At 45.9% G+C, this 22,084-nt stretch overlaps 1 protein-coding gene across 2 annotated transcripts in view; it reads right to left on the bottom strand.

Annotated features, from left to right (window-relative positions):
- Positions 1-46: 46 nt before the first annotated feature.
- LPCAT3 (lysophosphatidylcholine acyltransferase 3) overlaps positions 47-22,084 on the bottom strand; it is a 39,110-nt gene continuing 17,072 nt past the window's right edge. Inside the window, exons 2-13 of one of the 2 annotated variants that reach the window (XM_029954532.1) lie at positions 6,859-6,966; positions 6,015-6,121; positions 4,733-4,826; positions 4,529-4,566; positions 3,908-4,086; positions 2,988-3,096; positions 2,154-2,240; positions 1,883-2,049; positions 1,117-1,264; positions 880-1,038; positions 665-793; positions 47-404 (exon numbers count right to left, since the gene is read on the bottom strand). In XM_029954532.1, coding sequence (XP_029810392.1) covers positions 677-793; positions 880-1,038; positions 1,117-1,264; positions 1,883-2,049; positions 2,154-2,240; positions 2,988-3,096; positions 3,908-4,086; positions 4,529-4,566; positions 4,733-4,826; positions 6,015-6,121; positions 6,859-6,966 — 1,313 coding nt within the window. In that variant the 3' untranslated portion in view covers positions 47-404; positions 665-676. Of the gene's footprint in view, positions 455-664; positions 794-879; positions 1,039-1,116; positions 1,265-1,882; positions 2,050-2,153; positions 2,241-2,987; positions 3,097-3,907; positions 4,087-4,528; positions 4,567-4,732; positions 4,827-6,014; positions 6,122-6,858; positions 6,967-22,084 lie in introns of both variants that reach the window. The other variant, XM_029954530.1, reaches the window with a different exon arrangement.

Below are 22,084 nucleotides of genomic sequence, written 5' to 3'. Positions count from 1 at the left end.
AAGCACAGAGAAGGGTCTGTAAGGAAGCAGCCAGGAATGCTTGCAGTGAAAAACTGAACAAAGAGAAGTGATTTTATCTGGTACAGTTCCAAGGTAGAAAAAGTGGAGCAGGTGGGACCTTGTACCCCGCCCCGCCCCCCCATGGGGGGGGTGGTGGTAGCGGCACATATACAATCATAGTAAATTGGCAGAAGAAAAACACAACAGATTCCTGGCTAGATGGGGAGAGATAAGGCAACGTGCATGGGGGAGTCCAGAGGGGAGACACGGGCCCTCTACTCCTCCCACGAGAGTTTCCCCTTTGGCCCCGGATGAAGACTTGACTGGCAGCGGTGGCAAGGCCGAGAGTGCCGTCTTCCCCGTCCCTGGCTTCCACGTTCTCTGTGCTCTGAGGCGGAGGAGTGCTGTGGAAAGGGAGACGAGTCATCTTTGTACCAGCCCGGCTCTAGGCCACCTGCAAGAGAGATCTGATTGGCAGGCTGGTCATGGCCCTTCCAGCTTCCTGGGAGCCCATGTTAGAGTGGCTAGTGCCCCACACGGTTGTTTCCTAGAAGCCAGGCTACCTTCACAGTCACCCCAGTGCCGCCCCCTGCCAGCCTCCCCCGATCTCTTGCTCTTCTCTGTAACCTGGTGGTTCAGCTTAGCTACAGGGATGTTTGCTTACCAGGGAAGTAGATTACTTCACTTTCTTTAACTTTTCTTTCCTTGGCACCATTACTTTGTGAACATAAGGCAATATGAAGAGTAGGCTCAAAAAGAAGACGTGGCCAAGAAAATAGATAGATTTATACACCTGTGGGGAGATGACAGGCCATTGAGAGACCCAGCGAGGACTATCCTCAGTGCCTGTGGTTTCAGCGATCTCTGCCCCCTGCTTACCTTGAACCACTTGTCCCATGTGAAGAGGCAGAAGGCAGTCATTGAGTAACCCATGAAGAGCCAGTGGATGGTCTGCTGCACCAGGTAGTAAAAGGGTTGGAGGACAGTGATGGAAGCCAGGGTGCTCAGGGCTGGGCTCTCCTGAATTAGCCTGGCAGCCTGGAGAGCGAGGGAAGCGGTCATCCGTGTCTTGCCCCTTCCCGCATTCCCCTCTCACCCACCATCCCATGGGCCTACCTTTCTTTCTACAATAACAATGAGGAATTCCATCTGGAAGCAGACCAGGTACCCTGAGTGCAGGCCGTGCCATAGGGCCAGGAACAGCAATGAGAGACCCTGGGATAGTTCTTTGTTCCCAAGGAACTTGAGCCGTTTGAAGAAGTAACTAAAGAAAAGGGTGGGCGGGGACGAGCCTCAGAGCTGTCTGTGCTGCCCCCTGTCTTGCCCCTCAGCTCCCTGTGCCCTGGGGTATGTATGCCATGCTGGTGGCTCCCGCTCTGGGCCATCCAGGGCCAGGGAGGCAGCGCCATCTGACTAGCCTTAGAAATGAAAGGCAGCAGAGTGGATGACCTGATTCAGAGACAGAAAAGAAACCTCAGGCTTAGCTGGGTGAGCTTGGGCGAACCACTTCATACGAGATGACCGAGTGTCTGCTTAGTGCCCTGTGCCTGAGCAGCAGTGAACAGGGCAGACCGGTTCTCAGGCCGTTCACACTTGTGCGTTGGTGGGGGCAGATCAACAAAGACGTTTGTAAATGGCAATGGGGACCATAACACCAGGGGCAGAACTGGGATTAAAATTTGGTCTTGCTTGTGTCCTGCAGGTGTGACAGGAATGGTTTCTGGGGGGCTGGGAGTGGGGACGGAAGTCAGTATGGGTGGGCATGAGAATGACGAGGTTCTACCCAAAGTGGGAGAAGATGGGTTGCACATCCGTGCCCTCACAGCGGGAAAGTGCTGGAAGAAGCTAGGGTCCCTCCGGACCTCCCATTCCAGCAGCTTACCGGGCCACCCAGGCATTGGTGTTGATGTTGAAGGAGGCAATGGTGCCGGTGAATCGGGGGGTTGTTTCGAAGAGCCACACCTTCATATTGGCACAGGCGTCCCACCTCGGCTTTCTGTGTTCATCAAAGCCATTGAAGCCCAACCCCGTCAAAATGCACACTCCTTCCTGAGGGAGGGAGGGAGCACCTCCGTTAGCATTACTGCTCCCCGCCTCCCCACCACGCCCCACAGCTTGTTGGAATTTGACCCTGTTTCAGCTTTTCTACTTACTGTGACCAGCCAACAGGTGACGTACTTGTACAGCACGAACTTGCCCCAGAGCAGCATGTACAAGCAGCGGAACCAGAAATCGCGGTTCTTGAGGAGTGAACACACAGGCATTAGGGCTACTCCCCAGGCAAGGCAAATTGCCCTTCACGCTCTTCCCTTCCAAACTTGTGGCTGACTACTTCATGTCCACCTGATGGTCCACTTAGTTGCCCTTCTAGTAGGCTAAGAGGAATATGCAGGGAGCCCAGTGAACATCCATTCACCTTCTTCCCTGAAGACTCCCAGAAACGGCATTGTTCCTAAACTCCTCTAAAGCACTGAGCATTTGGGACACAGAGCACCGAGGGACTTCTATAGATCCACGGTCAATGTTAGTTTAAGGAGACAAACCTACCCAGAGTGCGTAGGGAACTGCTGCAAGCCTTTCATCGGGGCAGGAGCAAAAGCCAGCACTTCCCCCTCCCTTGGGTTTTGAATTCCCTAGAAGCCCCCAATCTATCAAGAGAAGAAAACAGGCTGGAGAGGACCAATAGCCGCTCTGCTCCAAGGAGTCACTCGGCTGTAATAAATCAGGCTAAGAGCTGCTTCCGAGGGAGGTTAAGGGGTGCTAACAGTACACCTGGCACAGCCCTGTGCCCACGAAGGTCGTTCAGTGCTGGCTGATGAGCATGTCGCGGCCCGGCTGGCATTGACACCAACTCTCACCAATCTAGAGCAAAACCAACATGCATTTGTAGATGGTGTTACCCGCTTCTTGGCTATCTACAGGGATCCTTGCCTGTCCATGTCTACCTCTGATGCAGTCATACTGCAGCTCCATTAGTAAGCACTCACTTCGTAGTCTTCAGTGAGCAGATAGTCTTCTGTGATGTGGGGGCTAAGCAGAGTGTAGCCCACTAGGTAGACAAGGCCTAGACTCAGGCGCTTGAGAGCAGGTATGGTGCTGGAAAGGAACAAGCAAGGTCACAACGGACAGAGGCTATTCCCTTCACCCTCCGACCTTAAACTGCGGAGAGAGGGGTTTCAGAGTGTGGCTATCCACCCGGAATAGGACGAGTGGCTCTCCGTCCAGAGCCTGTATTCGTTCTCGGGGCAAGACAGCTCTCTGTGGCTGGCTCTGGGCAATGGTGAACACAAGACCCTGTGAGTCACAGGGCGGGCAGGGCAGCAGTGTGGATGAGTCTGTGGTGCTTCCCCTCGGGGGTCCTACACATCTCACCGCCTCACCAACTGTCTCCGTCCACACCGGGACCAAATATCCAGTGTGGGGGACAGGAGGATGACCAGTTCTCAATCTGCTCCTTCCTACCCTGGCTGAATTGATGCCCAAACTCGAGCTGGACACACTCTAAGGCAAAAGATTTTTCTGGTAACTTTTCATTTTCTACTGTGATATATATACATAATATATATGCGCACACACACTTTTATATATTTAACGGTCTTTTTTTTTTTTTTTTAACGGAGTAAATGGGTTTTAAAGGCAGGGGCATGACTGTTCAGGCAAAGTCCTGTGGCATAAAAGTCAATGATTATGTTTGTACTACAGGGTGGGTATGGCTGGCTGGAAGTAGCCTATGCTGAAACGGGCCCGCCACCAGCACCGAGCAGGTACGGACAGCCTGTTAGGACAGTCCAGGGCCCATGCGGCACGAGCCTGTGAGCCAGGGCCAGGCTGCAGGAAGTCAGCTAGATGTGGCTTTGTACTGGGTGAGATCACCTGTACGGAGGTCTTGACCAAAAGGGGCAATTACCTGTTTGGTATCTTCCCTGGTATGTCAGTCAGCTGTCCCTGCACCAGCTTCGTGTAGTGGTTCATTGAGAACTGGGGCCCTACCAAGAAGGCCCCATAGAAGTAGGAGAAACCAGCAACTTCCAGCAGGGAAGGGACACCCCGTATGGCATATTTCTGTTGCTCAGAGGACAAGGAATTCTATGCCGAGAAGAGAATGAATGGTTCAGGATAGCCTCGAATCTCCCCCCAAGAGCCAGTCTGCGTGATCCCCACCCTTGGACCCCACTGAACTGGGGTTCTTCAGATAGCCGTCTCTTCCAGGGCACGATATGGAGAAAAGTAGTCACCTCACGTGGAAAGGAGCATGTGCAGGGGGTAACTTAGCAACAAGTGGCTGCTGCTTTTCCAAACGCCATGCTGGCACTGATCTCTGGACTTTGTGCAAGAGCTGGATTCGTGCAAATTAGATTTGCCGATCCGTGCTCAGTGCTATCTGAAACAGAACTCACACAGGCTGGGGAGGAGGGAGAGGCTCTGCCCATGGCACCTGGCACCTGGGTCCAGTCTTTTGTTAATAACAGCCTTGCACCTTCCCTCTGGTTCAATTCCTTAACCTCTCTGCAGAGGAATGGGTACTTACCTGATCCTTCCCTCCGTCAAAGTAGTCAACAGCCAGACCTGAGCAGAGAGAGAAGGCGTGGGTAGAGCAGGGGGCCAGGTCACCAAGGAGGTGGCCTGTGGACTGAGTGTAGCCAGGAGCAGACCCGGGAGCATAGAGTAAGTGTACGGTCAGATGGGGAAGGAGACGAGGTGTAAAAGGGGAAAGCAGTGAATCAGCACTCACCAATCAGCTTCAAGGTCAGGACACAATGTGGCATTGTCCACTTGATATCATAGTTGCCAGTGGCTGTGTAGTAATATCCGGCAAGAAGGTAGGCCTAGGGAAGGGGAACAATTTATTCCTTCACCTGCAAAGATTTCTTTATTTTCTCCCTCCTCTAAAGTATGGATTTGCTCTTTTTTTTACATTTTTAAACATTTATTTATTTTTGAGAGACAGAGAAACAGATCATGAAGAGAGGAGGGGCAGAGAGAGAGGGAGACACAGAATCGGAAGCAGGGGGATGCCTAGGTGGCTCAGTTGGTTGAGCATCTGACTTTGGCTCAGGTTATGATCTCACAGTTCGTGAGTTAGAGCCCTGCGTCAGGCTCTGTGCTGACAGCTCAGAGCCTGGAGCCTGCTTCGGATTCTGTGTCTCCCTCTCTCTCTGCCCCTCCCCTGCTCATGATCTGTCTTTCTAATATAAATAAATGTTAAAAAATTTAAAAAAAACCCATAATTTACTATAAAAAAAAAAAAGAAAAAGAATCCGAAGCTCTGAGCTGTCAGCACAGAGACTGATGTGGGGCTCAAACCTATGAACTGTGAGATCATGACCTGAGCTGAAGTGGGACACTCAACCAACTGAGCTACCAGGCGCCCCTGTTTATTCATTTTTGAGAAAGAGAAAGAGAGAACATGAGCAGGGAACAGGCAGAGAGAGGTGGGGGTTGAGAGGGACAGAAGATCCAAATCAGGCTCGCTGACAGCAGACAGCCCGATGTAGGGCTCAACCTCGAGAACCGTGAGATCATGACCTGAGCTGAAGTCGGATGTTAAACTGATTAAGCCACCCAGGCACCCTAAAGGCTTTAACATGGAAGAAATTGAACCTGTAGAGAGGAAGAGACTTACTCAAGGCTTCTCAGCAGAAGAGGGCTAAACTGAGAATTTAGAGATTAGAGTCTGTGGCACATGCTAGGCTGATTTTCTGCCTTGCCTTTAAGCAACACCCTTCCTGGACAGCTAGCTGGGCTAGCCCTGGTCCAAATCAAAGGATGTGAATGGCACAGTCCTGTGCAAAGGCTTAGCTGGTAGGTGAAACATCGTCATTGCAACCTGCAGAAGAGCCACCTGGCACCTGTAAGAAGTGACCTGCCTGAAGTCATGCTGCCGAGTGGCGTTGGGAGAAAGGACTAGAAATCAGATCTCCTAGTTCACTTCTTCGGTGCCACAGCCCCCGACCTCCCCCTCCCCCTGAACTGGTGCTGGCTGTGATCTGAGCTGCCAAGGGACAGGCATTTACCATCTGGAAGCAAAACGTAGTGAGGACGGCAGTGACGGTGCGGCCCATCAGTCGAAGGATGAGGAACTGAAGCACAATACATAGCAGGGAGTGGTAGAGCTGAGCTCCTGGGGGCGGAGAGGAGAGCACATTTTAGTCTGTGGTTGTTCTTCGGTTTTTTGTGTGTTCCCACCTGTGCTGAGACTTCTAAACACAAAGAGAACATTTAAAGAAAATAACTTTGGTATTAAAATATTTTCCTTTAAAAGAGACTCAGATCTTGGAAGGAGGGGAAGGAAATTGATAATATAAATATAAGGGATTGTCAGGGAGTCGCTGTGTTTCTGAATGTTTGAGCTAAAGGGTTGCTCCTTGCATCTTTCCCCCAGTTATAGTCACAGCAGAGAGAATGACGGGGTCTGGCAAAGGTAACCAACCACTCTCAAAATGTTATCTGGGAAAGGGATGTACGGAGAAGGAAAATTAAGCTCTGGTCCTGTGCATACAAACCCTCTCTTTGCAAGCAGAGCGGGCTCCCTATCCATCAAACTCCCTCCAGAAATTCTGTTTTAAGACTATTCCTGGGGCGCCTGGGTGGCTCAGTTGGTTGAGCAACCAGCTTCGGCTCAGGTCATGAACTCATAGTTTGTGGGTTCGAGCCCCGCATCGGGCTCTGCTGACAGATAGCTCAGAGCCTGGAGCCTCTCTTCGGATTCTGTGTCTCCCTCTCTCTCTGACCCTCCCCTGCTCAAGCTGTGTCTCTCTCTCTCTCTCAAAAATAAATAAAAATTAAAAAAAAAACCAAAAACTATTCCTTCCTAGGTTCCCTCCAATTGCAGTGCTACTGCTAACTGAGTTCACTCACCAAAGTTAAAATAAGCAATTGAGAGGCCTGTAAAGGTGTGGAAGAGATGGATGAGGTAGCTGTCCTTGAAGTAAAGGTAACGCCGAAAAAACACAGCCATGGGGTAACCTAGAGGGAGAAAAATCAGTGAGACGGTTACTCATGACTGATGCCCTCCCAGTCTTGCCTTGGACATTTATCTGGCATGAAATGCAGCACAGAGTGAAAAATATGTACCTTATATGGACGTCAGCAGAAAACAGTATCCAAGAATCAAAAGTTGCTTTGCAAGTACAAATTTAAAACCGAAGATATGGGGCCGCCTGGGTGGCTCAGTCGGTTAAGCATCCGACTTCAGCTCAAGTCATGATCTCACAGTTCGTGAGTTTGAGCCCTGTGTTGGGCTCTGTGCTGACAGCTCGGAGCCTGGAGCCTGCTTCCAATTCTGTCTCTCTCGCTCACTGCCCCTCCCCTGCTCGTACTCTGGCTGTCTCTCTCTCTCACCCTCAATATCAAATAAAATTAAAAAAAAATTTTTTAAAGCTGAAGATGTGAATTTTTTATTGAGACAATACAAAACTGGGTCCTAAGACTAGGTTTCCTTTATAGCCTATGAAATATTGCTAGGAATTTTCTCATGTTTTTCTAAACGATAAAGGGAATTAAGGGTGCCTGACGATACCCTGAGATGCTAGTCCACACACCTTTATGCTTGATTATGATTTCATCACCTGTCCTGTTGGCAGAATATCAGCTTATTAAGATTATTAAGAGGGCAAATATAAATTAAAGCCAGGCTACCAAGTGGGATTACTGACTGCATATGCAGTTGCAGACTCATCACATACTGAGGTCTGGGCATCAACCGTGTTATAAATCCACATAAGTAATATCCTGGAAAAATGTCATTGAAAGCTGTGATTCTGAGTATGGTCCCTGGCCACGATGATGGAACTACAAGGGGTCTCATTCTGGGCCATAAACTGATTAGGCATGGTGAAAGGCAGCTTACGTCAATGACATTTGGTTTTTCTTAACTACAGTTAAGCACATTCCTGGTTTTACTACACATTCAGTGTTCTGTCAAGCAGCGTTCTATCAAGAAGCCTGGCTAACGTGCTCCACAATACTCTCTGCAGCAGAGCACGCGCAGAGAACTGGAATCCCCACGTCTTTCTGGAAGGACACTTCACCTATCCTGTCATAGCATAATTCGTGTTCTTGAGCTGCTCATGACTTACAGTTGCTGCATCGTGTCAAATTATAGGCTGCAGTTAGTTTTTCATGGGCAATATGCGGGTGAGTGTGGTTAACTCTGCAATGCTTAGGGAAGTGTTAGACACAAAGAAAGTGCTCGATTATTTATTAAGTGAATAGTAAAATGGATCATCATGTTTTATATTGGCCTATGTCCTTCTAGTCCTTTACCCCATATATTTTTCCTTTTAATTTACCAACACAGCTTGGGTATTTATGTATCCTGGTTTTTTCATGTAACAGTGTATCAACTACTTGATCTTCTTGGTGCTCAGACTTGCTGATGTTCTTTGATTGCTGTTTTCGTCATCAGCTAGGCTCTGTAACAAATTTACAGCTTTTTGCAAGTACTTAATTTTGTAGATAGCCTGTGGATCACAGGCTCATTCATTTGACAGATGTTTGTTAAATGCCTACTCTATGCCAGGTAGATTCTGATTATAGAGCATAGTGAGGAAAGAGGTGGCATGTAATCGTTTATTCTTTCTTTTTAAAGTTTATTTATTCTGAAAGAGAGAGAGAGAGAAAGAGAGAGAGGAAGTGCAAGCAGGAGAGGAGCAGAGAGAGAGGGAGAGAGAGAATCCCAAGCAGGCTCCGCATTGTCAGTGCAGAGCCCGATGCGGGGGCTCAGTCTCACGAACCCTGAAATCATGACCTGAGCTGACTGAGCCACCCAGGTACCCCTGTAATGGTTTATTTTCTAGCTAGTGGAGATGAAGTGATATAGGATTACTACGCTCAAGGGAGAGGGAGACATCCATGAACCCTTTCACAGTCACATGAATGAGGAAAGAAATAGGATTGAGTCTCAATACGTATCACACGGGCAGGGACAGAACACCAGGTTAACAGCAAGTTTTGCTAAGAACCAGAGCCAGGTACTAGAAATTATATAGAATACGGTCCAACTGCTTAAAATCTTTTGCTTTTCATTTAAAAAAAATGTGTGATTATTGAGAGGGAGAGAGGGAGAGGGAGAGAAGCAGAGAGAGAGAGAGAGACAGAATCTGAAGTAGGGTCCAGGCTCTGAGCTGTTGGCTCAAACCCAGGAACCGCAAGATCGTAACTTGAGCAGAAGTCAGACATCCAACTTACTGAGCCACCCAGGTACCCCTCATTTTAATTTTATTTATTTAGAGAGGAAACGTTCATACGAATGAGTGGGGAAGGAGCAGAGAGAGAGAGAGAGGGAGAAAAAGAACCCCAAGCAGTCTTCATGCTCAGCATGGAGCCTGATGTGGGGCTCGATTCCACAAACTGTGAGATCACGATGTGAGATGAAATCAAGAGTCAGAGGCTTAATTGACTGAGCCAGTCAGGTGCCTCTACTTTTCATTTTCAATGTTTTTGGAGCAGGAGTACAAATGAAAAGAAGCAATAAATAGGATAGATCTTAATAAGTTCATCTACAGATAGCCAAGAGCTTATCTCTTTAGGCATGAAGACCTTTAACCAATGGGAAGCACTAAAACCATTTAGAATGCTTGAAATTAAAAAGCACAGCGCACATTACTCTGCTTCCTTAAGTTGAATATACTTCACATTTTCTTGGTGATCTGGGCCATGATTATTCTGGAGTCCAGTCATGATGGCTCTGTGACCGGTTGAGGTGTGAAACCATTTGCGCTGGCCCTCCACTGTTCTGCATTCTGAGTTCTTGTATCCATTTCTTGGAGCTTTCATGCCCCCTTCCTTCCGATTCAGGAATCAGGAGTCACCTCCTGAGCTTTGAAGAGTTCCTTTCCCAATTTCTAATTTACTGCAGGCCTTAGAAACCATACCTTTGTCTTAAAGGCGTGACAAAAAGATGTGAGAGCAAGAGTCTTGGGTGCTTTCCTTACAGTAGACTTAGTGCACAGGCCTGGTGACATCTGTCCTGGCCACTCAATACCCTATGCTCCTGTTTTCAGGTATATTTGGGGGGTGGGGTAGGGGTTGTGGAGTGCATGCTAGTAAACACGCAAGAAGATGGAGCAACGGGCAGAAGAATAAAAAGAGGGCAGCAGGCCAGGTTATCACAACCCGGAGATCCTAACAGACAGAGTGAAGCCGCAGAGAGGAAGAAGGAGCTGCATGTCTGCCTAGTTGCTGGGACAACCCAGAGCTGAGTGTGACTGTGTAAACATCCAACCTGGCTCTTGGCTGCCGCCCAGCCCAGCGGACTTCGAGGCCTGGCTGCCCAGTCACCCTTCCAGGGATGTGCTGTTTGGGTAAGGGTGCTGTCCTGCGAGCTGTTCCTGAGTCTTAACGCTCTTCGATGAAGAGTCCACGCTTACTGTAATAGCTGCAGGATCTTGAAAAGCCAACTAGAGCACCTCTTTGCTCACCAGCTGCCCATGAGTCTGAGTCGGCAGGTCTGAGTGACCATGATGTGCAGCAAGGGTTAGAAGCACCACCTCGCTGAGATCCTAGAGCAAGACGGCAGGACTCAGTGGGGCCTGAGAACAACAACGTCCTGAGCCTGGTGACTGGGGTCTCTGGTCTTTCCCACAATAGCACCAAACATGCAGAGGTTTGTTTTATAAACAAATTGATACCTTCATGCAAGTAGTTAATTTTCTAGATACCCTGTGGATCACTGGCTCTCTCATTCCTTCGACAAATGTTTATATAATCGCCTGCTAATGCCAGGTATTCTGTTTAGGAAGCTCAGACTTTGTTTGGCTATACTGTAACTGTTTCTTCTTTTTGATTATGTTTTAAAGGTGGGGGGGGGGCTTCAGAAACATATGAGCAGATGAAGGATGATGATCTAACATACGTGCTGAACCTTGAGGCTCCTCTACCGGAATGGGACTGTTCCAACACTAAAAACTAGGGCCTTTAAAAAGCTCTGAATCTCAAAGTACACTGCACTGTGTCCTCTTTAGAGGTTCAGTAGTCACGGAGCGTCTCTAGCTGTATTCTCCAGTCACTGGATCACTCAGGTCCAAGTGCCACTTGAGTCAGAATTGAGGACGCCACAACCTAGATTGCTCATGGAACTCTCTATTCTTTGTACAACAGTTGTGAAATTACTTACGAATCTTACAGGCTTGGGGGTTTCGTTTCAAGAAATAGAAATGAGCTGTTTAGGGGTGCCTGGGAGGCTCAATCAGTTAAGCATCTGACTTCGGTCAGGTCATGATCTCACAGCTCATGGGTTCGAGCCCTGTATTGGGCTCTGTGCTGACAGCTCAGAGCCTGGAGCCTGCTTTGGATTTTGTGTCTCCTCTCTCTTTGCCCCTCCCCAACTTGCACTCTGTCTCTCTCTCTCTCAGAAATAAATAAACATTAAAAAAAAAAGGAATGAGCTGTTAATATTCAAGTCTGATTAATTTCTTTGACTTTCAACCTGTATAGCTATTTCTGGACTCTGGAGGAATATGATATGACCCCATTTGATCAGTCAGTGGTTCATATTACCCCAGTGAAAGGAATATAGATAGAGCATTTTGGCAAGTGTGAGAGAGAAGATAGAATTTGACAGAACTGCTATGTGTTGGCTTAGTCAGATACTGACGCCAGTTTTGCCAAAAAAGAAAACTATCAGCGCCATATAAAGAGTTGGTACAAGGGCGCGTGGGTGGCTCACTCGGTTGAGCGTCCAACTTCGACTCAGGTCATGATCTAATGGTTTGTGAACTCAAGCCCTGTGTCAGGCTCTGGGCTTACAGCTCAGAACCTGGAGCTTGCTTCGGATTCTGTGTCTCCCTCTCTCTCTGCCCCTCCCCTGCTCGTGCTCTGTTTCTTCTCTGTCTCAATAATAAATAAACATAAAAAAAAGAGTTCGTATAATGTCCACATCATACTGTAGTGGTGTTCAAACTTTTTGGTCTCTTTAGACTCTTAAAAATTACTGAGGACCTCAACAACATTTGTTAGTATGGATACTATCTATCAGTATCTACTGTATTAGAAAATAAGAGGCACCCGGCTGGCTCAGTGGGTTGAATGTTTGACTCTTGATTAGGCTCAGGTCATGCATGATCTTGTGGTTTTTGAGTTTGAGCCCCATGTAGGGCTCTGTGCTGACAGCGCAGAACCTGCTTGGGATTCTCTCCCTCTCCACCCCTCTCTCAAAATAATTAAATAAATAAATAAATAAGAACAATTTAAAGTATTTAACTATTAATTCAGTAAAAATAGTAAACCAATTACATAATATGTTCCATACTTTAATGAAAAAAAAAAAAAAACAACAACCTTATTTTTCCAAAACAAGTAAAACCACTCAATGAGGACAGTGGCATTGTTTTACATTTTTACAAATTTCTAGCCTTTGTCTGGCTAAATGGAAGATAGCAGGATTCTCAAATTTGCTTCTGCATTTAGTCTGTTAATATGTTGTTTGGTTAAAGCATATGAAGAAAAACTGGCTTCACTTAGTTGGAAAGAGAATCTTAGTAGCCTTTTCAGATCATTTTGAGTATTATTCTTTGATACTATACCAAAGTTGGACAAGTAAGTAGTTTCCTAAGGGTTAGTTACAGTGTGGGATCGGCAACCATAGCATTGAACTTCTCATACTGATACATTAAAATCCATTGGTCTCAAGGTGCCTGGGTGGCTCGGTCAGTTGAGCGTCAGACTTCAGCTCAGGTCATGATCTCATAGTTTATGAGTTCAAGCCCCACATCAGGCTCTCTGCTGTCAGCACAAAGCCTGCTTTGGATTCTCTGTCTCCCTCACTTTACCCATCCCCTGCTTGTTCTCTCTCTCTCAAAAATAAATAAACACAAAAAAACATTAAAAAAAAAAATCCATTGGTCTCTTATGTACTTTGAATGGATCTTACCTGGGCATGGTTTTTGTAATACCATGTATTGGTCGTTTGGAAAATACTGGTTAACTGAGTTAGGCAGATCTTCTGAATACTGACCTATGTCGTTAGAATACCCCCCCCCAAATCACACACACACACACACACACACACACACACACACACACACACACACACACATTTTTTAAGTAGGCTTCACGCCCAGCACGGAGCCCAATGTGGGGCTTGAACTCACAAACCTGAGATCAACACCTAAGCTGAGATCAAGAGTCAGATGCTTAATTGACTGAGCCACCTTGGTGCCCCCCAGCTAAAATCATATTTCTTAATATCACCACTGACTTCCAGCAGAAAAGCCTTTATATATTGGAAAGCCGTCAAGCTCCAGGTAATGTACAAGTTTTTCCCAAGTCTAATTTTCACTTGAAAGCTTGAATTTTAGTACTGACTACAAATACTGTTAGTTGTTTTCCCTGAAGTGACAGGCTCACTCTGTACATTTTTGAGAAACTACCTGCCAAATGCCCATGTCTTAGCAACCACAGTCTGTCAGTCACTTTCAAGTAAAAATGGGGTTCAACGAAAAAAGGAACTGTTAACTAAACACTCAGCTCAAGCACTGCACAAGAGCTTGGCCTCCACATGCCACTGAACTTCAGGATGCAGAATGGCTTGTATGTATTTCCCAGTTCTTTAAACATTATATTAAGAGGACGCGTACTCAAGGCTTGAGATTTAATAAAATTAATACTATTGATGATTTCATCAGGGATATTCTTAAGTGAACCTGATCTTTCTTCTTTTTGGACTGAGAGTGCACTGCAGTGCACTGTGACTGTGGGCACAGCGGGTGCCCTTGCCCTGACTCACGCTTGGGCACCAGCAGTGGGCCACTGTTTGTACCATCAGATCAAATGTCAACACAGCAAAAAAGGCCAATAGCATCTTAGTATTACAGTGAAGAGAATTTTAAAGTTCTCAGTGACTCCTTGGGGCCCACTTTGGGAACTGATGAACGGCTGATAGATGGAATGATGTTTTGGCTTAATCGTCCTCCCTGTAATGCCCACATCTGGGTCTTTTCTTCCTCCCTGCTTTATTCACCTGCCCTCGATATTTTCTTTTCTTTTTTTTCCATTGAGGTATAATTCACATACCATAAAATTCGCTGTTTCAAAGTGTGGAATTCTGTGGTTTTTATGACATTCACAAGGTTGTGCATCCCACTATCTACTTCCCGGATTTCCCCATCTCCCCAAAGGAAACCACATACCTGTTACCCATCATTCTCCATTCACTCCATTCCCAGACAGGAGATGGTCTATCCTGGGGACTTCATATATAAGTGGAATCATATAATATGACTTCTATGTCTGGCTTTTTTCACTTAGCATAATATTGCCAGGGTTCATTTATGTTATAGCACATGTCAGTACTTCATTTTTAAAAACGTTTTATTTGGGTATAGTTGACAGTTTCAAGCGCACAACATAGTGGTTCAACTTCTCCGTTAAGTTATGCACACAGTGCATTATTCTTTCTTTATGGCTGAATAATATCCCTTTTATGGATACACTATTTTGTGGGGTGCCTGTGTGGCTCAGTCGGTTAAGCATCCGACTTTGGGTCAGGTCATGATGTCATGGTTCATGAGTTCAAGCCCTGCATCGGGTTCTGTGCTGACAGCTCAGAGCCTGAAACCTGTTTTGGATTCTGTGTCTTCCTCTCTCTCTGCCCCTCCCCCACTCACACCCTGTCTGTCTCTCTCTCTCAAAAATAAATAAAAATTAAAAAAAATTTAGATACACCATTTTGTTTATTCATTCACCAGTTGGTGGATATTCCAGTTGTGTCCCCTTCTTGGGTACTATGAATGATGCTGCTATGGAACATTCATGTACAAGTTTATGTGTGAACATATATTTTCCATTTTCTTAGGGATATACTTAAAAGTGGATCTCTTGTTCCTCTTACCCTCTAACCCTGCACTTCTCAGTTGGTGGTACAGACCAGTTTTTAAAACTTCCCATTTGCTCTGGACCAATACTTTTGTTAATTTTTTTTCTTACTTTTTTAATGTTTATTTATTTTTTGAAAGAGAGAGAGAGAGAGAGAGAGAGAGAGGGAGACACAGAATCTGAAGTAGGCTCCAGGCTCTGAACTGTTAGCACAGAGCCCGATGTGGGGCTCAAACTTGTGAACCGTGAGATCACGACCTGAGCTGAAGTCAGATGCTTAACTGACTGAGCCACCCAGGTGTCCCTGAATTTTTTTTTAATGTTTATTTTTGAGAGACACAGAGAACCTGAGTGAGAGAGGGGCAGAGGGAAAGGAAGACACACAGAATCCAAAGCAGGCTCCAGGCTCTGAGTTGTCAGCACAGAGCCCGACGGGAAGCCTGAACCCATAAACTGTGAGATCATGAATTGAGCTGAAGTCGCTGGCTTAACAAACTGAACCACCCTGGTGCCCGCTGTCCTGGACCAATACTTTTTGTAAAATATAGAACTGTGGGCTTGGATAATGTGGGGCAGTCAAACTGTTACAAAAGTTCCTCAATGTTGACTCTCACTTTCTGGGCTTGCTTTGATGGGTGGCCAGCTACAATCTGAATAGATCTCACTGGCATATCTTTCTTCTTCTCGTTCACTGGAGGCTTTTTTCCTGGCTCCTAACTATGGCTGACCTCCAGGATTCAGTATGGACCCTCTTATCATGCTCGCCACACTGCCTCTCCGGAAACAGCATCTACTCTCATCCTTAATAGGATCTTCACGCCAAAGACAGACACATCTTCAATCCTAACTTCTCAAGTTTCAGTTCCACATTTCTAACTTCCTGGCCGGACATCTGAAACTCTGCATTAACTAAAACACAACTTTCCCCCTACTCAGCCCTCTCCTGGCTTCTGTTTTTATTTAATGGTGCCATCATTCTCCAGGTCACACAACCATTTCAAAAGCTTGACGCTATCTTTGCCTCCTCCCTGTCCTTAGTTCCCTCCTTTCCATAGGATCTCAGCACTGTCACCAGCTCCTTTGTCTTCTGGGCCCCATTGGCAGGTCAGGCCCTTAAGCACTTGCCCTGAAACTCCTGCTCCAGCGGCCCCACACCGAGTGCTCTTCCTTCAACTCCTGCTCAGATGCCCAGATGACGACTCAACAGAGCACCAGTCCCTCACCCTAAGAAGATTCAAGGTCCATCTTCTAACCTATATTTCTAGTTAAAGCTTCCATTTCTCTGCAGCTAAAACTGATCTGCTAGACTTTGCCCAAACATGTCTTATGTCTTTTGACTCTAGACCTTAGGTCATGCCAGTCCCTTGGCATGGAACGCCTTCTCCAACTACCCTTCTACCAAGTGAAATCCTACTGAACCCATAAACCCAGTTCTCAAAAACCCAGTTCTTTCCTTTTGTGAGGCTACCTCAGACCACAATGAACTCATGGCCCTGCATATTATGGACTCCTGCCTTAAACTCGTGGTACTTGGGAAGAAGACTCTCATTTGGTAAGTCATTATACACTACAATGTGCCATTCTTTACATGTTTGTTGTGTATTAGGTTTTTATATGTTCAATCTCTTTTCCTAAAGGCTTCCTGTCTCTTTGGATCTCCCATAGCACACTATTCTGTATACTTTATTTTTTGATTGATTGATCATCAATAGCTGTTTGACCTTGACCATCAGTTTCCTCATCTGTAAAATGGGGTATAGCACCTGCTTCAGTGAGTTGCTATAAGGACAACGCATATTAAGTGGTAAGCACAGTTCCTAATATACTGTATGTAAGTGGTCACAAAATCATACAAATACACATTCACAGAAAGTTAGAGGGAGGTAAACAGGGCAGCCTTTGTTTTCCAAACATTTCCTTTCACCTTCCTGCTAATAGTCTTTCTTCCCTTTGTATCCTCAGACCCCTACCCCTCTTCTTAGCTCATATTTCTCGTTTGAAAAAAAAAAAAAGTTAGAGGGAGGAAAAGTAGGCGTTATGTGAGACAATTCTGGGGCAAATGGATATCAGATCTTCTGAATCTAATCTTCATTCCATGTGACAACCAAATGACTAAGGGGTTTCCTTCCATCTGCATTTCAAAAGAAGACTCATAGCATATTTATTTTATAAGGGTACTGACTTTGGCTTGCCAAGAGCACTTTCCCCCAAATGCAATGTACTCCTGAATTAAGTTGGCACTGTACTGTTGGAAGAACTCGGGACTTTGGAGTTAAGACAGACTCAGGAGTTAACCTACTAGCTGTCGCCTCAGGCTGGTTGATTGTTAACCAGAAACCTCAGTTTCTGTTGATCTTTTTGTTCTTCTGTCTCATCAGTAAAATGGGTATCTAGCTTAGGGTTTGTATATTAAGCCTGGTACATATCAGTGGCTCAGTAAACATGAAATTGGGCCACCTTTGCTTTGACAGTGAAGTCAAAGCCCCGCGATCTCTTCTCGCCAACTCGCTTTAAAAACCACCCATTTGCTGATGTCTCCCCAATTTTCTTTAAATTATTTTTTTTTACACTTTTAAAATTTATGTATTATTATTTTTTAATGCTTATTTTTTTTGAGAGAGAGAGAGAGAGAGACAGAGCATGAGTGGGGAAGGAACAGAGAGAGCACAGAGCCTGACGCGGGGCTTGAACTCATAAACTGTGAGATCATGACCTGAGGTGAAGTCGGACGCCTAACTGACTGAGCCACCCAGGCATCCCATAAATTTATTTTTGAGAGAGAGAGACACAGAGCACAAGTAGGGGAGAGGCAGAGAGAGAATGAGACACAGAATCCAAAGCAGGCTCCAGCCTCTGAGCTGTCAGAACAGAGTCTGACGCGGGGCTCGAACTCACAAACCACGAGATCATGACCTGAGCGGAAGTCAGATGCTCAACCGACTGAGCCATCCAGGTGCCCCTCCCCAATTTTCATCTCCAGCCTAGACCTCTCCTTTGGACCCCATGCTACTATGGACTAATCAACACGTTGAGTAGGGGCAGCCCAAGACATACCTCAAAGGTAACAGGCTCCAAAATGGTACTGCTGACATACCCTCTTCACTAAACCTGCTCCTCCCCTAGTCTGCCCCATTTCAGCAAACAGCAACTCACCCTTCCTTCCCTTAGGACTGGAACCTGCAACCTTGGCGTCATTCTTGACCTCCGCAGCCACCCTCCACCCTCAACCCAGTCAGTCAACAAATCCTGTCCATTCTACCTTGAAAATAAATCCAGAATCTGACCACCTCTTTCCCTGGTCCAAGTCAACACGTCTCTGGCCTGTATTATTATATAGTTGTCGCCTAACTTCCTGGCTTCTGCTCTCGCCTCCCTTCAGTCTAGAGGGAGGGGCAGAGAGAGAGAGAGAATCCCAAGCAGGCTCCGAATTGTCAGTGCAGAGCCTAATGTGGGGCTCGAACCCACAAATCTTGAGAACACGACCTGAGCCAAAATCAAGAGCTGGTAGCTTAATCAACTGAGTCACTCAGGTGGCCCACCCATAAGGGATTCTATTCTATCAGATTAGCTCATTCCTCAGCTCAAAACTCTCAGAAGGCCTCCAATCTCACTCAGCAAAAGCCAAAGTCCAATCCAAACATATACGATCTGTTTGCTCTCTCCAGCTTTCTTGGATCCATAAAACTTGAGCCATAACACTCTCCCGTTGGGCAGGTCTAGCCCCAGAGCCCTCGCCATTAATAGGCTCCTTGCCTAAAATGCTCTGGGTACAGATAAGCTCAAGTCCCTCAGGTCTTTGCTAAAATGTCACCTTATCAGTGAGGCCTTTCCTGACCTTCCCATCTAAAATTGCACACACTCCCCATTCCTCCCTGCCCTCACCCACCATCAACACACACTTCTTGTTCTTCTCTGCTTTACTTCTCTATTTCCCCCTCAAAACTCAGTACTTTCTTTTCTTTTTTTGCATGCTACATATTTTATTTATTTATCAGTCTTTGAAAGTAGGGATTTTTGTCCTTTTTCTCCCCACTGCCTAGTACAAATCCTGGTACAAAAGACGTTTCAAAAATATTTGTTGAATGGATGACAAAACGAAAGAATGAGAGAATATTCTCTAGGCAGTCAATAAAGTATTGAGCATCCATTACATGTGGTCAGCGTTGCATTAGGCAAAAAGGGGAATGCTGGTAGAAAGGAAAGAGATGTTTTTTTTAACCCCTAGGGACCTTTGTAGCTAGAGAGAAAAGAAGTACCAAACCCTGATGCTCTCGAAGTGCTAACTGCAGGAATAGCCAATGCTGTAGGAGTCCAAAAGGAGGGAGAGCAATAATGACCAGAGTAGCCAGGACAGATAGAGAAGATAAGGAAAGGGCACTCCTGGGAGGAGAGTGATGTAGTAAAGACGCAGACGTAGGAAAGAGCCCCAAAGAGTCACTTCAAGAGAGGCTAAGGACAAGAGGGGCGAAACAGCATAACAAAATGGCCAGGAAGGTTTGGAAAACAGGCAAAGTCTGAAATGGACACAACAGGACTGACTGTATGTGGGAAGAATGACAGAAAAGGACAAATTAAAGATGAGTAAGCCACTGTGATGGTCTTCAAGATTTTTGCTGGAATAACCCCCTAAAAGACTTATGAAAAACTCTACATCCCCTGTCACATTTTTAAGTTGCCATCTATCATTTATAAGCTTAAACAGCAGCAAATGACGTGTTTTTTTTTCATGTATCTTGAAGCTGTGCTTTAAGAACATATGGAAAACGTCTGCCTATGGCAGGCTAATCAGCTTGATTAGACTTCCTTTCTGTTAAAAAGAGGCCTAGGCTCATTTTTACGTTCTAGTAAACATGTTAATACTTCTCTTTCATAATGACCATCTTATTTCTGAATTCCGGTTTTAAAATGGGTAGATAAGGGGCGCCTGGGTGGCTCAGTCGGCTAAGTGTCTGACTCGTAATTTCGGCTCAGGTCATGATCTTACAGTTCGTGAGTTGGAGACCGAGTCAGGCTCTGAACTGATGGCATGGAGCCTGCTTGGGATTCTCTCTCCCTCTTTCAAAAATAAAAGGGACACCTACATGGCTCAGTTGGTTAAGCGTTAGATTTCGGCTCAGGTCCTGATTGTGGTTCATGGGTTCAAGCTCTGCATGGGGCTCTGTGCTGACAGCTCAGAGCCTGGAGCCTACTTCAGATTCTGTGTCTCCCTCTCTGTGCCTCTCTACCACTCATGTTCTGTCTCTGTCCTCTCTCAAAAATAAACATTAATATAATGTGTAATATAATAACATAAGGTTGCCATGAGTTCGTCACCTGGATAAAACAAGAGCTGCTCAACTATATATTAATTATACTTAAAAAAAAATAATTACAGGGGCGCCTGGGTGGCTCAGTCGGTTACGCGGCCGGCTTCGGCTCAGGTCATGATCTCACAGTTCGTGGGTTCGAGCCCCGCATCGGGCTCTGTGCTGACAGCTCGGATTCTGTGTCTCCCTCTCTCTCTGACCCTCCCCTGCTCGCGCTGTCTCTCTCTGTCTCTCAAAAATAAATAAAAGACATAAAAAAAAAATTACAAAAAAAAGGGGACTGCTCCTCTTTGCTTTCCTTTTGTGGCATCCTGGGACAACCTACCACGCCTTTCTCCACTTGTATAAGGCTGCTGAAGAGTGACTTTAAGGAGCTGGGAAAGGAGAACCTTCAGAGCAGCCAGTCTTTAAGCTTATCATTTTATTTTTTATTAAAAACATTTTTTAATGTTTCTTATTTATTTTTGAGAGTCAGAGACATACAGTGCGAGCAGTAGGGGAGGGTCAGAGAGAGAGGGAGACACAAAATCTGAGGACAGGCTCCAGGCTCTGGGCTAGCTGTCAGCACAGAGCCCGACATTGGGTCCAAACCTACAAACTGTGAGATCATGACCTGAGCTGAAGTTGGACACTTAACCGACTGAGCCACCCAGGTGCCCCTGAGCCTATCATTTTAGACAAGCTGAAAACCTAGAAATTATTTCCGCTATCCATGCCCATCTATCCCCTGGAAAGTCCTTGTGTACCCCTGGGGTACACCTACCCCAACATGAAGACTCCTGACCTTAAGGTTTCCTTTCTTGGAGGCTGGAAAGAAGGTGCCACTGACAAAGCATCGCTGCCAATTTATGTCTATCAATGTCTGAATATGAGTTGTTCAAACGGGCACCTTATAGAAGCTGCACAACCAGAGAGGCACATCCACTTTATGAGAAGTTTTGCAGAAAGAATTCATTTAACTGCTAAGTAACTTCATTATGTTAAAACAAATCATACCAAACAATGTGCCATTGCCCTGCGTTTTACAAATACATTAGACTCCAGTGACATTTCTATTTTGTTGTTGTTAAGCAGACTTCATATACAGCAAGGAGCCCAATGTGGGGCCTGAACTCACAACACTGAGATCAAGACCAGAGCTGAGAGCAAGAGTCAGACGCTCAACCAACTGAGCCCAGGCACCCTGACATTTCAGGCTTTTAATGCTAAGGACCCTCGGGCCAAGAGCACACACTTATTTAGTCTTCCACCATCGTCTTCAGGGATCTGTGAAAAAACTTAAGATCTGCTTGAAATCATGCTTTTATTCTTTTCTCCAGATTCAGAAAAAAGATGTACCTTCCTCCTCCTTCCCTTTGGGCCCAATCCTTGGAATTCTAGCCATCTGTCTCTCTAGGGAACTTTATGGTCTTTCTTGCTAGCCTCCTTATTCTTTCCTTCTCAATGATAACAATTATTATCTTTAATACCAGTAAATACCAATGAAACCCTTACCGAGTACTTATTACATGGCATGTGCTGAGTTAAGGACTTTACATACATTATGCCACTTAATCCTCCTAATCATATGAAGTAGGAAATATTATTGTCTCCACTTTCTGAATAAACCAATCAAAGCAGTTAGCTAAACTGTGATTACCAGAGTAATTGATGCAGCTGGAGGCTAACCTATAGGTCTCCCCTCTAGGTCCGTGACTTAACCCTTAGCACATGAGGGTTAAGTCCTCTACCTCTCCTCTACCTTCAAACTTCCCCTGCTAGCCCTCCCCACCCACCCCTATACCTCTGCTGCTGTTTCTAGCTACTGTTCAATTCCACGTCCTCCTTTTGTAGTCCCATTTCCTAGAATCACCGTCTGTTCATCACCTCTATTTCTTGCCTACCCTTTTCTTCCTTCTTTCGCTTTCAGCAGTGCTGTTAGGGGCTGTTTACTGCCAACATGATGGTGGCTCTTTGGAATTTCT

The sequence above is a fragment of the Suricata suricatta genome, chromosome 10, assembly GCF_006229205.1.
Source record: "Suricata suricatta isolate VVHF042 chromosome 10, meerkat_22Aug2017_6uvM2_HiC, whole genome shotgun sequence".
NCBI classification, from domain to species: Eukaryota; Metazoa; Chordata; class Mammalia; order Carnivora; family Herpestidae; genus Suricata; species Suricata suricatta.
The sequence above is the reverse complement of the archived record's forward strand: the minus strand, read 5'-3'. Positions and strand labels throughout refer to the sequence as shown.